Genomic DNA, 17490 nt, shown 5'->3' on the forward strand with positions numbered 1-17490 from the left:
TGTGGCTGAACGAGCGGTGTACTACTGTTCCCAGCAGACACAGAACAGTACACAGAATGCTATATAGTGTGGCTGAACGAGCGGTGTACTACTGTTCCCAGCAGACACAGAACAGTACACAGAATGCTATATAGTGTGGCTGAACGAGCGGTGTACTACTGTTCCCAGCAGACACAGAACAGTACACAGAATGCTATATAGTGTGGCTGAACGAGCGGTGTACTACTGTTCCCAGCAGACACAGAACAGTACACAGAATGCTATATAGTGTGGCTGAACGAGCGGTGTACTACTGTTCCCAGCAGACACAGAACAGTACACAGAATGCTATATAGTGTGGCTGAACGAGCGGTGTACTACTGTTCCCAGCAGACACAGAACAGTACACAGAATGCTATATAGTGTGGCTGAACGAGCGGTGTACTACTGTTCCCAGCAGACACAGAACAGTACACAGAATGCTATATAGTGTGGCTGAACGAGCGGTGTACTACTGTTCCCAGCAGACACAGAACAGTACACAGAATGCTATATAGTGTGGCTGAACGAGCGGTGTACTACTGTTCCCAGCAGACACAGAACAGTACACAGAATGCTATATAGTGTGGCTGAACGAGCGGTGTACTACTGTTCCCAGCAGACACAGAACAGTACACAGAATGCTATATAGTGTGGCTGAACGAGCGGTGTACTACTGTTCCCAGCAGACACAGAACAGTACACAGAATGCTATATAGTGTGGCTGAACGAGCGGTGTACTACTGTTCCCAGCAGACACAGAACAGTACACAGAATGCTATATAGTGTGGCTGAACGAGCGGTGTACTACTGTTCCCAGCAGACACAGAACAGTACACAGAATGCTATATAGTGTGGCTGAACGAGCGGTGTACTACTGTTCCCAGCAGACACAGAACAGTACACAGAATGCTATATAGTGTGGCTGAACGAGCGGTGTACTACTGTTCCCAGCAGACACAGAACAGTACACAGAATGCTATATAGTGTGGCTGAACGAGCGGTGTACTACTGTTCCCAGCAGACACAGAACAGTACACAGAATGCTATATAGTGTGGCTGAACGAGCGGTGTACTACTGTTCCCAGCAGACACAGAACAGTACACAGAATGCTATATAGTGTGGCTGAACGAGCGGTGTACTACTGTTCCCAGCAGACACAGAACAGTACACAGAATGCTATATAGTGTGGCTGAACGAGCGGTGTACTACTGTTCCCAGCAGACACAGAACAGTACACAGAATGCTATATAGTGTGGCTGAACGAGCGGTGTACTACTGTTCCCAGCAGACACAGAACAGTACACAGAATGCTATATAGTGTGGCTGAACGAGCGGTGTACTACTGTTCCCAGCAGACACAGAACAGTACACAGAATGCTATATAGTGTGGCTGAACGAGCGGTGTACTACTGTTCCCAGCAGACACAGAACAGTACACAGAATGCTATATAGTGTGGCTGAACGAGCGGTGTACTACTGTTCCCAGCAGACACAGAACAGTACACAGAATGCTATATAGTGTGGCTGAACGAGCGGTGTACTACTGTTCCCAGCAGACACAGAACAGTACACAGAATGCTATATAGTGTGGCTGAACGAGCGGTGTACTACTGTTCCCAGCAGCGACACACAATGACTGGGGGGGACCCTGGCTAGCGTGGCTGGAGCGCGAACTACCCTGCCTGCCTACCCAAAGCTAAACCCACAGACAAATGGCGGAGATATGACGTGGTTCGGGTATTTATTTACCCGAACCACGTGACAGTTCGGCCAATCAGAGCGCGTTCGGGTCCGAACCACGTGACCCGTTCGGCCAATCACAGCGCTAGCCGAACGTTCGGGGAACGTTCGGCCATGCGCTCTTAGTTCGGCCATATGGCCGAACGGTTTGGCCGAGCACCGTCAGGTGTTCGGCCGAACTCGAACATCACCCGAACAGGGTGATGTTCTGCAGAACCCGAACAGTGGCGAACACTGTTCGCCCAACACTAGTCTCTGAGTCCCTTTAACCCTTACACAAAACAACCCTTACACAAGCCAGAGGTGTAAAGAAAAGATACATTGTGGATGGTCATCTAATGAATTCATAATGGCTCAATAATTTACATGTATTCTTATTTTATTATTATTATTTAGTATATATACAGTGGCGTACCTACTGGGGATGCAACCCCATCGGCTGCAGGGGGGCCCTCTGGGGCCCGCCAGCCGTGTGCGGGGAAAGTGCTGCCGCCCTCCGATTGTGGGACCCCCCAGCCAGGTGTGGAACTGGCCGCAGCCCTGCACTGGAGACTATTTGTGTCTCCAGTACAGGGCTTCGGGCGCCATCTTGTCATAGCCCTGCACTCTCCACCGACCCCTAACCCTAAGCGATCCTCTCCACCAACCTCTAACCCTAAGCGATCCTCCCCACCAACCCCTAACCCTAAGCGATCCTCCCCACCGACCCCTAACCCTAAGCGATCCTCCCCACCGACCCCTAACCCTAAGCGATCCTCTCCACCGACCCCTAACCCTAAGCAATCCTCCCCACCGACCCCTAACCCTAAGCGATCCTCCCCACCGACCCCTAACCCTAAGCGATCCTCCCCACCGATGCCTAACCCTAAGCGATTCTCCCCACCGATGCCAGACCCTAAGCGATCCTCCCCACCGACCCCTAACCCTAAGCGATCCTCTCCACCGACCCCTAACCCTAAGCGATCCTCTCCACCGACCCCTAACCCTAAGCGATCCTCCCCACCGATGCCTAACCCTAAGCGATCCTCCCCACTGACCCCTAACCGTAAGCGATCCTCCCCACCGACCCCTAACCCTAAGCGATCCTCTCCACCGATGCCTAACCCTAAGCAATCCTCTCCGTCGACCCCTAACCTTAAGCGATCCTCCCCACCGACCCCTAACCCTAAGCGATCCTCCCCACCGACCCCTAACCCTAAGCGATCCTCCCCACCGACCCCTAACCCTAAGCGATCCTCCCCACCGACCCCTAACCCTAAGCGATCCTCCTCACCGACCCCTAACCCTAAGCGATCCTCTCCCCCGACCCCTAACCCTGAGCGATCCTCCCCACCGACCCCTAACCCTAAGCGATCCTCTCCACCGACCCCTAAGCGATCCTCCCCACCGACCCCTAACCCTAAGCGATCCTCTCCACCGATGCCTAACCCTAAGCGATCCTCTCCACCGACCCCTAATCCTAAGCGATCCTCCCCACCGACCCCTAACCCTAAGCAATCCTCTCCACCGACCCCTAACCCTAAGCTATCCTCTCCACCGACCCCTAACCGATCCTCCCCACCGACCCCTAACCCTAAGCGATCCTCCCCACCGATGCCTACCCCTCTCCCCCCACATGATGCCTAAATTCCTAACTGCCCAACCTATAAAAAGGAAAATATTGGGTGCCATGGAAGTCTGGGCACCCCATAGATGCCCATGTTTATATCAGTGATTAAGGGAAATTTGGGCAACGGCGGTTCCCGATAAAATAGAAGGTTCCAGGGCCGCCTCCTATGCAAACCATGGCTACAAATAGCGGGGGTAGCTGCAGTCTGCATAGCGGGTGGCCCCAGTGCCTGCTATTCTATCAGTCACTGCAGGCGCTCAAGTTTATCTAAATAACCGATATTAACATGGGCACCTCCTCCGGCATATACATTTCCTGTCGCCGCCCACTGACCCTTGCGGGCAACTCTAATGAAGACGAGTAGGCTCTTAAACTCTACGTCCCTGGAGAACCCATGCCTACCACTTGTGCCAATTTCAACATTACACAGGTGCTAAGTTTTGTGAGGGCTGGAATAGTATTGAACATCAGGATGGAATATGAGTGGGTTCAGGGGGTGCACAGTATGCATAGTCAGCAAAAAACAATAAAATTCAGTTGAACAGAAAAAAACACAGACATTTAACACAGAAAATATGCCATGCTGAGCTGTGGAAGCCTCAATAGCCATGGAGCAATTCATGCGGGTGCCCTTATCACGGCAATCATAGACATACTGTATACACTTGCCTTCCTCTGGTGGAGGTTATTGTTGCTACAACTTTATCATCCAAATGTGACATGCAGTACAGCTGGATGCCATTCAGAGCCGTGTCATCTTCCCTCCCTTGGGGAGATTCAACCTAAAAAGACATAAAAAGGATGTTTTAGAGAAATGTCACAACTCTTCAAGACCGTGAAGCATAAAGAAGTTAAAGAGAACCTGAACTGAAAATAAAAAGTCAAAATAACCATACACAGGTCATACTTGCCTCCTGTGTAGTCTACTCCTCCATCTCTTTCTCCTCTCCTGTGTCCCATTTGTCCACTGTGATCAATGGAATTCTTCAGCCTCCATTTTAAAAATGTCCATTACCCCATAACAGCTTCCTGGTCAGCACACTGTTAAACTGTAATATCACCCATTTAAGCCATAGGGAAACATGGACATTACCTTGCACATTCACTTGTAACTGACAGCTGCTGATATATAACTGACAGCAACTGGTATATTTCAGTTCTGACAAAATATTGTCAGAACTGGCAGGGATCACTGTAAGAAGAAAATGGTGAGCTTCTGAGAGGAACTGACGGTGAGGTTAGTATGTAATATTCATTTGCAGCTACGTCATGTGTTTATTTTAAACAATTGTACTCGCTTCAGGTTCCCTTTTAAACTTTATTTTTTTGTAGCACCATTGATTTAAATCACTAAGAAGATCCAAAGACCCTTTAGCCAGGATCAGGAAGAACACCAGCTATCCCTTCCATCGGCTGCCATTCTTGTGGAGGCCACGATGGAACCACTGGCTTATTTTTTGTACATGTTTACCCAGGGGGGACCTGCAGAGTAAACCGAGTGTCTGACTGGATGTCTTGTTCACAGGCTGCTACTTCCGCTGAAAGGCTGCCAATTTGTGATATGATGTAATATGTTATTGCCTACCTTACATACTCGCATATAAGCCTGTTTTTTTAAGCACAAAAATGTGCTTAAAAGTTACCCCCTCGGCTTATATGCGAGTCAGTGGAGCAGAACGGATGAGCAGGTTTTGTTAGGCAGAGGTGCGTAATGATTGTGCACTAGTGATCCTGCTCTTGCCAGCTGGCTCCCTGCTGTGTCCGTGCCCCCCCCCCCCCCATCCATTGCAACATGGTGTGCAGAGTGCGCTGCTCAAGAATACCTGTGTCCCCTGGCTTGTGGAGCAAGAACATGCAAGCGGCATTGTCAGCTGTTCAATGATTGGGGATTTTTCCTGTGTAGCAATTGCTGTGCCTCATATCTATGACGCCATCTAGTGGCGTCTTAAAGAGAATCTGTACTCTAAAATTCTTACAATAAAAAGCATATCATTCTATCCCTTATGTTCTCCTGGCCTGGGCCCCTCTGTGCTGTTTCTGCCACTCCCTGCTGCAGTCCAGGCTTGTAATTGCCAGTTTGAGGCAGTGTTTACAAACAAAAATCATGGCGTCTAACCAGAATGTGATATGCTGCTGAAAAACAGCTCACTGTGTGACTCATGCAGAGCTTGGAGAGGGTGTGTATAGCTTCTGCCAATGACAAGCAGTGCTGCACATTCCACACATTCCAGCCTGAGCCCGACAGAGGAGAGAAGATAAGATTTATTACAGAGACAGTGCAACTAGAAAAGGCTGCAGTATGCCAGAGCACATTAGAACAGGTATAGGAACTTATAGGATAGAAGAAATAAGGCTCAAAATTTTGTTACAGAGTCTCTTTAAAACACCACTGTATCATCCTCGGGGCACATCTGGCTGCTGTGGAAAGGGCTGTACTGGGGAGGGGCGTATATGTGAGTCAATCACTTTTTCCTGGTTTCTAGAGAAAGAATGGGTACCTCTGCCTATACACGGGTCTGTTTATATCCGAGTATATACGGTATGTAGATGAATGCACTTTAACACTAGGCACTTTGGCACAAGCACTTTTCTGTACCCCTGACGAAGCCTCCACTTTAGGGAGGTGAAACATGTAGAGTTTTTTATGAAGTGTGGTGTTTTTCTTTCTTATCGCTTTTTTACTGGGGTTACTATTACTAACCGAACCTCAAACCACTGTTTATTCACACTTCTGTCATAATTTTACTTAGAGGAACACATTTTCTGTAATTGCATAGGGAATTGCATAACAAATACACTCAAAACAACCGAGCTCATCTTGCAGGAATCTCACATAAACCAGAGCAGGTGCTAAAGGGGAATGGTCTGATATCTGATTACAAACATATTACAGCCATTTTTTTTATAAATGGTGTAAGTGTGAGAGATTAAGTGGCCACACTTGTTAAAAATTCTTATGGCCCCTGCCAGATGTGTCCCCAGGCTGTTTGGGTCACCACAGGGGGAGAGAGAAGGGGTGTAAATGTTTTTTTAGTAATGCCCCAGATTTTTCCCATGGGGTTTTCGACTTCTACCCGTAAATATTCTGCTTACTTGCCTTTGTTGGCCGAATAGGTACAATTTAATAACACTAATTTACTAAATTGTTTCCGTATCAGTACCAAATGCTTGTTGTTGTTTTTTTTGTTTGTTTTTTCTTGCTTGTTTTTTTTTTCCCTTTTACTAAAGGAAAGTGGACATAACTTTTTAATCTTTGCTCCTCTGAGGCAGCCCCTCTGCCAATCTCTTCACTGCTACCAATTACCCAAAGGATCTCGTTTAAAGAAATCCTGTAATAAAAAGATACCCCTCTGGGGGATACTTAACTCGTGAGGGGGAAGCCTCTGGATCCTAAGGAGGCTTCCCCCGTCCTCTGGCGTCCCTCTGTTAGCCTAAGGCAAATGCAGAAGATGGTGGTGGGTTGGCACTGCAGTGTGGATACAGTTCAGCTGTAGAACGTGCACTAGTGGGATAATAAGCTCCTCCACTTGTAGGCCCTTTGTCAGGTGCTCAAGCTGATAGAAATAGTGATTCGATGCAGATTTCAAGAAAGAGCAAAAGCAGGAGGAAAGCCTGCACTGCTGTAGTAGCTTCATTTATTATTGCAAAACATCAATATCAAAAAGTAAAACATTTCTTTGTACAAAATTGCGTAAAAAATGATGCACATACCAAAGTGAGTGAGGAGGTGCTGCAGATGTCGGTGGTTGCCGGGAATAGGATGCCTGAAGGCCGTTTCGCGCACAGACTGCGCTTCACTCACTTTGGTATGTGCATCATTTTTCACGCAATTTTGTACAAAGAAATGTTTTACTTTTTGATATTGATGTTTTGCAATAATAAATGAAGCTACTACAGCAGTGCAGGCTTTCCTCCTGCTTTTGCTCTTTCTTGAAATCTGCATCGAATCACTATTTCTATCAGCTTGAGCACCTGACAAAGGGCCTACAAGTGGAGGAGCTTATTATCCCACTAGTGCACGTTCTACAGCTGAACTGTGTCCACACTGCAGTGCCAACCCACAACCATCTTCTGCATTTGCCTTACAACCCTCTATAGGTTTGAGCACGCAGTGATGACGGCAGCGTCCAGTCAGGCTTGAGATATCCATACGGAATCTGATGAGGATACATTGTCAAGCGAAGAAGAACAAAAACGCACTATAGTGGAGGACGGCAGAAATGATGTAAATCATTTCTTTAAAAATACTGCCGGTACAACTAAATCTAATAAAACGGTGGGTGCAAGGGTAACTGAAACTAACTTGGAGAAACTGAGTGAGAAGGAGTTGAAACTTTTTTGGACGGTCACTACACTACCTCCGTTAGCCTGCCCAGGTCCCGCAAATTGCGGAGATGTAAATATTTACCTCCTCGCAATCCAGCGCAGGTGTACAAGCGGCTTTTTGTTTGGGTAAGGCGGAAATAGCCGAACCTAATCCATCCGCTCTACTGCGCAGGCGCAAGTCCTTTTGTGCCTGCGCAGTAAAGCGGATACGATTGGGGTCAGCTATTTCCACCTAGCTACTGTGCCTGCGCCGGATCCCGGCAAGGTAAATATATCAAGCTTTGTCAGGCTTGTCGAGGGAGAATTGCGGGAGACTTCGGGGGAGCCAGCGCTGGATTGCCTGCAGCTACAGGAATGGGGGAAGCCTCCTGAGGTAAGTACCCCCAGGGGAGTTTTTTTTATATACAGGTTCTCTTTAAGCTCCTCACTCTATTATACAAACCTTTACAGAAGTCCCCTCCATACATTTCCTCATTAATCCCAAGATAGCATCCCACCCGAAACCTTTGCTCCTCCCAGGAGACCCTCTTTTCCTCTAGCTTGGTCACCTGCTCTCACTCCCGCATCCAGGACTTCTCATGAGCATCACTTTTACCTTGGAACTCTTTCCCACAGCCAGTCCATCATGCGCCTGAAAACCTTTTCAGACAACCCTATACCAGTAATTCGATACTCACTCACTTTCTCATCCGCTAACACTGTGTCTCCTTCCCTATTGTTTCCAACCCATTACCCTCTAGATTGTAAGCTCACAAGGACACGGACCTCTTCCTAGTGTTTCTTATTGTACTATAATTTATCACATGAAAAAGTACCAGTATTGGTGATGTCTCAAACCACACATCGACTCAGTATGTATTTGTCCTTGCACAGCCCTGGTTGCACAGAGTCTTGAACTTCTCATGTATCTATGCTTTCCACTATTTGCTTTCTACTATGTACAGCGCTACAGGATACTTTGGTGCTATTTAACTACTTCGGCCTCCTGGACGTACTAGCTACGCCCAGGAGGCCATGTGCGGGCCGCGCGCGTGCACGCGTGCTCCCGGCCCGCAGTTCGTTAGCCAGCCAATCAGTGAATCGGGCTATGGTGCTCGATCACTGATTCCTCTCCCCCGCAGAAAAAGCGACAGCTTCTCTCGGAAGCTTCGCTTTTTCTGGCTGTTGCGTCCCCCATGCGTCTCTCTAAGCGTATGTTACGCTTAGAGTGACGTCATGTAAACAAACTCATGGCCGCCATCTTGTGGCCAAAAACTAAAACTACAACTAAAAGTAAAAAATAAATAAAACTCAACACACATTTACATTACAAACTACTGTTTACACCCCACCCTCCCAAAAATACCCAAACAAAATGTTTAATATAAAAAAAAAAAAATTACAATAAAAAAAAAAACATGTAAATATTTACCTGGGTCTAAACTTTTTAAATATCAATGTAAAGATGAAATATTTCTATATTTTTTTTATTCTAAACTTGTAAATAGTGATGGATGCAAAACGGAAAAAATGCACCTTTATTTCCAAATAAAATATTGTCGCCATACATTGTGATAGGGACATCATTTTAATGGTGTAATAACCGGGACATATGGGCAAATACAATACATGAGTTTTAATTATGGAGGCATGTATTATTTTAAAACTATAATGGCTGAACACTGAGAAATAATGAATTTTTTCCGTTTTTTTCTTATTCTTCCTGTTAAAATGCATTTACAGTAAAGTGGCTCATAGCAAAATGTACCACCCAAAGAAAGCCTAATTGGTGGCGAAAAAACCAAGATATAGATCAGTTCATTGTGATAAGTAGTGATAAAGTTATAGGCTAATGAATGGGAGGTGACATTGCTCGGATGCATAAAGTGAAAACGACTGAAGGCTGAACTGGATAAATACAAAATTATAACGATAATACTTACCAGCAGTCTGAAGCCTCTGGCGAGAGTGTATTCGGGGCAGTTTTCCATGCTTCCCCAGTTGCCCCAGGGACCGCCATTGCTAACCTGGATGATGGCGCCACTGGCCAGGGAGGCGTGTAGAAGGACCAGCACCACCGAGTAGCTCAGAAGCATCTTCTCCGCACTGGTCACACAGAGGAGGTCAGATAACAGGGAGCCGGCTGACACTTATCTACAGAGCCCCTATATTTATAGCATGCCTATTAAGCCAGACAGAGGACTTTGCCTTCACTTTCACCGATTTCCCAAAACTGTCCTGATTGCCGTACAACTCTAAACACCAGCACAAGACACGTCCCTACACCATGATTCACGTCAAGTAGAGAGAGAGGAAAATCAATGTGTAGCCTGCTGAGGCAGCACAGGAAACGTTGCAACACCGCTACGCAATCCTCTTGCTTATACGTTAAAAGTCAAACTATGTTAGAGTGCAGATTTCACTATAAGCCTATGTCAGTGATAAACAAGTCATATTATTTATGAAAGGGTTAGTTCACAAAACTTGTTTAATAAAGTGATCTCACCCCATTTATTTTCAAAGTAACCTTTCAGCATTTTGCAATAGTACCAAAAAGTAGGTGAAAAATAACTTGTAAAACTATTCCGAGTATTCTCTTGCTTGCTGGTGGTTTAAAAGGCATTTTATTGACAATGGCCCATACGCAATTCACTTTTTCTCCTGAGTTTTCTCCAAGGGGATATTTTCAAACCTTGTCAATAAAATGCTTTTTAAACCATTTACAAACAAGAACATATTCAAATTTATTTGTATAGTCCTTGTTCACCTACTTTTTGGTACATTTTTTAATTGCAAAGTGCTGAAAAGTTATATTAACCACTTAAGCCCTCAGTCATTTTCACTTTATGTGTCCGAGCAATGTTCACCTCCCATTCATTAGCCTATAACCTTATCACTACTTATCACAATGAACTGATCTATATCTTGTTTTTTCCGCCACCAATTAGGCTTTCTTTGGGGGGTACATTTTGCTAAGAGCTACCTTGCTGTAAATGCATTTTAACAGGAAGAATAAGAAAAAAACTGAAAAAATTCATTATTTCTCAGTTTTCGGCCATTATAGTTTTAAAATAATACATGCCTCCATAATTAAAACTCACGTATTGTATTTGCCCATTTGTCACGGTTATTTCACCATTTAAACTATGTCCCTATCACAATGTATGATGACAATATTTTATTTGGAAATAAAAGTGCATTTTTTCTGTTTTGCATCCATCACTATTTACAAGCTTATAAAAAAAAAATTGAAATATTTCATCTTTACATTGATATTTAAAAAGTTTACACTCTTAGGTAAATATTTATATGTTTTTTTATCATTGTAATGTTTTTGTTTTTTTATTAAACATTATGTGGGTATTTTGGGGAGGGTGGGATGTAAATAGTGTTGTATTTGGGGAAATATTTGTGTATTGCAATTTTTTTTTACTTTTAGATGTAGTTACTTTTTGGCTACAAGATGGCAACCTTGAGTTTGTTTACATGACGTCACTCTACGCTTACAATGTACGCTTAGAGGGACATAGACTCAGAAAAAGCGAAGCTTCTGAGAGAAGCTGTCGCTTTTTCTGCGGGGGAGAGGAATCAGTGATCGGGCACCATAGCCCAATTCATTGATTCCTGGGCTAATGAATCCTCGGCCAGAAGTGCGCGTGCACGCGCGCGATTGGCCGTGGGAGCGCGCATGTCCTCCTTGACGTTTTTATACGTCAAGGAGGACAAAGTGGTTAAAGATGAAAATGTATCTCCTTGGAGAAAACTCTGGAGAAAAAGTGAATTGCATATCGGGAGATAAACAGTGAGGGCCCTTTCTTACCGGGGCGGTATTTTTGCTGCACCCCACCTCCGGGCAATGAAAGTCTATGGAGAGAGACTTTCATACTGCAGCGGCATGGCGCCATGCAACGGAAGTGACCTTTTCACCGCATCCCGACGCTAGAACAAAACTACGTTAACGTGCGTACTTACGCCGCTCTGCGTCAGACCAGAAGTCATGTTACTCTATGGCGACGCAGGGATTTTAACCTGATTTTAGTGATTTTTTTTCCAGATTTTAGGGTCTTTTTAGCACATTTCAGACCCTAAAATCAGGAAAAAATCATGTCGCCAGAATGTCTGCAGCAGCCTCTGCTCTCACTCACCTTCCTGGGCTCCAGCACTGCAATTTTCCCTCCATCCTCCGGGTGGTGCTGTAACACTACAGTGAAATTGCAGGCGGCAATCTCATCAGAGTGATTCAGAGCCTTGGAGGACAGGAAGGAGAATGGCTGCCGATGTCTGGCTCCCCTGGGAGGTGAGTAAATACACCCGCTGCACTCCAATGACCTTTATTGAGCCTCCAGCAGCTAGCCCGAGCGTAGCTCGGGATTACTGCCAGTGAGGTTAAAAATGTTGACGTTGCTACACGATAACGCGTTGTTCCCTGAAAACCTGTTTCTGGCGGTGCACGGCCGCGACGCACCGCATCGCTGCCGCCAGTTTGCAGCGTGAAACCGGCCTAAAGGAGAAATATACCATGAGTTAAGTCCGTTAAGGAGAGATACTGTAAATAATGAGTCAAATACATAAGTAGAGATACATCATGAAATAATGAGTTGTCATTAAAGGATAGATAAATTGTGAGTTAATAAGTAAGATGAGATAATTCAACAGAAAAGTTTTGTGAATCAGCCCAATGAGAGATAAATTAAGACAGGAAGGGAGATAGGGAAGAGGTAAACCAATAAGGTAGGATTAACCACTTCACCACTGAGGGGTTTTACCCCTTGAGCACCAGAGCAATTTTCACCTTTCAGCGCTCCTTCCATTCATTCGTCTATAACTTTATTATTACTTATCACAATGAAATGAACTATATCTTGTACTTTTCACCACCAATTAGGCTTTCTTTAGGTGGGACATTATGCCAAGAATTATTTTATTCTAAATGTGTTTTAATGGGAAAATAGGAAAAAATGGGGGGAAAAAATCTTTATTTTTCAGTTTTCGGCCATTATAGATTTTAAATAATGCATGCTACTGTAATTAAAACCCATGAAATTTTTTTGCCCATTTGTCCCGGTTATAAAACCGTTTAAATTATGTCCCTATCACAATGTTTGGCGCCAATATTTTATTTGGAAATAAAGGTGCATTTTTTTTCAGTTTTGCGTCCATCCCGGAGATATTCGCACCTATGGGGGTAAAGTGGTTAAAGGTCTCCATACACTTGATTTTCCTAGCAGATTTGATTATTATGATGGAATCTTCCTGAGATTGATGCCTCAATTGTAATTATTTATTTGTTGTATTTATAAAGCACCAACTTATTTATTTATTGTACTTATAAAGCGACAACATATTACACAGCGCTAGACATTAGTTAAGGTTACAGACAATATTTAGGGGTGACATACAGCAATATGACAATACAGAAATATGTGCAAACCAGATCACGCAGCACGGTATGCGTACAAGGTAATGCTTAGTCACTGGATGGGAGCATGGGGGTTTAGGCAAGTCGAGTTCACTCAGATCCATAGCATGGGTGTACAGTAATGGAGGTGCATGATCAGGTAGGAAACATAAGGAAGAAGGCCCTGCCCGAAGGCTTACAATCTAGAGGGACACAGAGGGGCTGTGCTTTATACACACACTTCTAAGTTACTCCTGCTGTATTTTTGCCTGAGGAAGCGGGCTTGAGACCCGTGAAACGCTTTGCATATTTTTTTAGAGTAAGGGCTGGTTCAGACGGACGTTTGCAGAGCGTTTACAGCCAGCGTTCAGGGCTTGGTGTTAAACGCTCCCATTCAAGTGAATGGGAGCGTTTGTACCAAGCTTTCAAGCGCGTTTACACAAACGCGGCGTTTGGGTCCCGATTTTCCCTGGCGTTCAAGGAGCCCATGGAAGCTACATGTAGCTTCCAGGGGAGGTTAACCGCGACGGCTAATGTCCCCCTAGGGGAAGAAAAAACGCGACCGCATCCACACGAACGCTGCTGAACGCGACGCCAGCAAACGCAACGCCTCCAAACGTCCGTCTGAACCAGCCCTAAGAATTAAAACTTTTTTGATCATATAGAATCGTTGTGTTGGTCCTGGGGAGGTAAGTCCACCCTTACCACCGTCTTATTTTGTTTTAAATGTATGATATTTTAACCCGTTGGCGCCTTTGTTACTTCTGTACGCTATTGTGATCCACCTGGTGGCACACCCGAGTTCCCTTCTGCGGAGAGCGACTTCTTAACCTGAGTGGGGACAGGTCTAATATCCCCTCATGTGCATATAGTGGTTGCCTGAACTTTGGCAACTCATACTTGTGAGTATATTTCAATTTGCTGCTACAATTTATCCACCATCATCAATAATACAGTATTGGGGGCTCTCGATTTTGTTTTCTTGTTTTCCAAATCTAGAGGGAGAGGTAGGGACATGAAAGGTAGGGGACCAGAGTTCAGCTGCAGGGTTAGAGCACTAGTGTGTGGGGGGGGGGGGGTAATTACAATTGTATTCCAACTGAAATCAATTGAAAAGGCAGTTGGGTGGATGGAGGTAACAGTATTTTGGAACGACCGATGGACTCTGCAGAGCCCTGGCCAGTCTCCCCCATCTAAAATGGGCAAAAAAAAAAAAAGAAAAGATATTTACCTAAGGAGAGGGAAGGCTGTGGGTCCTACAGAGTCTTATTGTTCCTTCTCTCCTCACCAAACGCTGTCACCCCGTCCTGGCTGCTTCCCCCTCCAGCATGGCGGTCTCCTCCCCACCCACAGGCTGTGACACAGGAACGGATCCGTTTCTGTGTCCAAACCTGCCTGTGTAGCAGGGGATCCGTTTTTCTATTGCCTGCCACTACCCCTCCGTGTATCCAGATCCATGTGCGGTCCGGGAAAATGCTGCAAATCCGTTCAGGATTCCCCCGGAACGCAGACGGATCCATTTTTTGGTTGGGTGAAGACGGCTGCTATTTTTAACATTGCTATCCGTGCCTCCGGTTTTGATGCGGGCTAAAAAAAAACGGAGCCACGGATACGTTTACGGACCAAGTGTGAACCTAGCCTAAGTGTAAATTCCACAAAACTTTGTGCGTTCCAAATCACAGTATGTTACTAACAGTCTGCATTCTAAAAACGCAAAAGTCTGGACCATGCAATATACTTTTTGGCCACTAGATGTCATTAGAGGATCTAATCATATGTACAATACAATAACATTTCTATAGCGCTTTTCTCCCATAGGACTCAAAGCGCTTAGGCTCTCTCAGATTCAGTAATTAGTAGGATGAAGTATTCACACAACAAAAGTTATATTTCTGCAAATGCCAGACTGAACAGGTGGGTTTTCAGTCTGGATTTAAACACGTCCAGGGATGGAGCTGTCCTGATCTGTTGAGGTAAGGAGTTCCAAAACGTAGGGGCAGCATGACAGAAGGCTCTGGGACCAAAAGTTTCCAAGTGGACTCTGGGTATGACTAGATTATTAGAACCTGTGGATCTGAGAATGCGGGGGATTGCTACGCAGCTGTAACATATCTTTCATGTATCCAGGGCCCAGATTATTCAGTGATTTAATGTCAGTAGGCCGATCTTGAATAGGACCCTCCATTTTATAGGTAGCCAGTGAAGGGAATGCAGGACTGGCGTTATGTGGCAGTGACGGGGTTAGTTGGTTAGCAGTCTGGCAGCAGTATTCTGTATCAGCTGTAGGCGGTACAAGACCTTTTTTGGAAGGCCAGTGTAGAGAGCATTGCAGTAGTCCAGTCGGGATGTGATGAAGGCGTGGACTAAGCTTGGCAGATCTTCTGGGGGTATGAGGTGCTTGATTTTTGCAATGTTCTTCAGGTGAAAATAGGATGATATGTATACAAATAACTTTTAACTGTACATTTATTTGTATTTATTATTTATAGTATTTATATCTCACTCACATCAATCTCATCTTGTCTGTAGCTGTCCCTCAGATAAACTCACACTGTTAGGCTGCAGTCACAGTGGCACATTGCGGAGCTGCGTTATAAACTCTTATAACACAGCTTACCGCACTGCAATGCTAATCCTATGTGACGTTCACAGTGCGATGTTAGTGCACACGTTATCAGGTAAAGGGAAGCATACTTTTAACTGCCTGTATGCTTTACTGTACCTACTGTATGCGACGGTAATGCATTTTTTGCGTTGCGCTGTAAGGCTTGCGTTGTGACTTTAACTTCGCATTACAACGCAATGTCCCACTGTGAATGCAGCCTCATTCATGTATTAGGTGTGAGGCTTATACTGATTTTGCAAAAAAAAAAAAATGCACTTACTTGCTCAACTGCTTAAAGTTTCAGTTTTAATGCCACGTTTAAAGAGACTCTGTAACAAAATTTTCAGCCTTATTTCTTCTATCCTATAAGTTCCTATACCTGTTCTAATGTGGTCTGGCTTACTGCGGCCTTTTCTAGTTGCACTGTCTCTGTAATATATCTAATCTTCTTTTCTTTGTCAAGCTTTGTCGACCCAGAGAGGAATGCACTGCCTCTGCTGTGATAGGGAGAAGTTATGCACGCCACCTGCAGGCTGTGTGTGTGCTTTGTTTATTGCAGTTTTTGAGACTGAGAGGGAAAGGGGCTGCTGCATACATACATGCATACATACATACACACATATTAGTGTGTGTGTGTGTATATGTATGTATACAGTATGTATATATCTATATATACACATACGTCACTTTCTGGTTAGCGGCCATGTTTTTTGTTTGTAAACACAGCCTACAACTGGTGATTAAAAGCCAGGATTGCGACGGGGAGCTGCGGAAACAGCACAGAGGGGCCCAGGAGATCACAGTGACTCGGTTGGTATGTTTTTTATTGTACAAATCGGACGGTACAGATTCTCTTTAATATTTTAATTCTTCCTATCTTACAGAGGAAATGTAGTGAAAGTAACATAATGAATAAAATTCCTCTTTTTTTCCCTTTTCTTTTCTTTTTTTTTTTAAACAATATTCATTTATAAATGATGTAGTCAGTATTTGACCATTGTAAAATCTTTCCTCTCCCTGATTTACATTCTGACATTTATCACAGACAGCAATTACCTCTAGTACTGGAAGGTGATCTCTGGGGAATGTTTGTTTACTGAGAGTTCTAAAGCCAGTAGAAAAGATCTCTGGTCTCCCAGAATGCTCTGGTGAGACAAATTCTGCATAGTAAACAGCCTAGGCTGTGACATCACTGGCAGGGCGGGGCTACAGACCAATATACAGCAATATATGGATATAGGAAGTGTTTCTGAAACCAGGAAAATGATCATAAAAGTGGGTATCGTGAATAATTTACAGTGTTTTACTATATGTTATTGCCGTCCCTCTTTAATAAATATAGAATGGGCCCACCCTTCCTAATATTTACATTAGTTTTTGGTAGTCCAACTGCAGTATAGTTGTGAATTTGTCTATCCTATATGATAAAATGCAAGTGTCCCTGCATCATCAACTGAATGGTTGTGTGTCCCTGGCTTTCTTGTACTGAGCATGTGCGCAGCCTGGGCAGTTAGGACACAGGGCCGATGTAATGTCTGATCGCGCTGCCTGGAAGCTCCCCTCCACACTGAGTAGCGCGCATGAGCAGTGTGACGTTAAAGGAATACTGTAGGGGGGGTCAGGGGAAAATGAGCTGAACTTACCTGGGGCTTCTAACGGTCCCCCGCAGGCATCCTGTGCCCGCGCAACCACTCCCCAATGCTCCGGCCCCGCCTCCGGGTCACTTCTGGAATTTCAGACTTTAAAGTCAGAAAACCACTGCACCTGCGTTGCCGTGTCCTCGCTCCCGCTGATGTCACCAGGAGCGCATG

General features: G+C 44.9%; 1 protein-coding gene across 6 annotated transcripts in view; it reads right to left on the reverse strand.

Moving 5' to 3' along the window:
- The window catches only part of LOC137562521 (vitelline membrane outer layer protein 1-like), a 141226-nt gene that overhangs the window by 9396 nt on the left and 114340 nt on the right, over positions 1-17490 (reverse strand). For 5 of the 6 annotated variants that reach the window (XM_068273927.1, XM_068273928.1, XM_068273929.1 and 2 more), the window contains one exon: positions 4041-4153. In XM_068273927.1, coding sequence (XP_068130028.1) covers positions 4041-4153 — 113 coding nt within the window. Of the gene's footprint in view, positions 1-4040; positions 4154-9619; positions 9963-17490 lie in introns of those variants that run through there. The other variant, XM_068273925.1, reaches the window with a different exon arrangement.

Source organism: Hyperolius riggenbachi, chromosome 3 (genome assembly GCF_040937935.1).
Source record: "Hyperolius riggenbachi isolate aHypRig1 chromosome 3, aHypRig1.pri, whole genome shotgun sequence".
In the NCBI taxonomy this organism is placed as follows: domain Eukaryota; kingdom Metazoa; phylum Chordata; class Amphibia; order Anura; family Hyperoliidae; genus Hyperolius; species Hyperolius riggenbachi.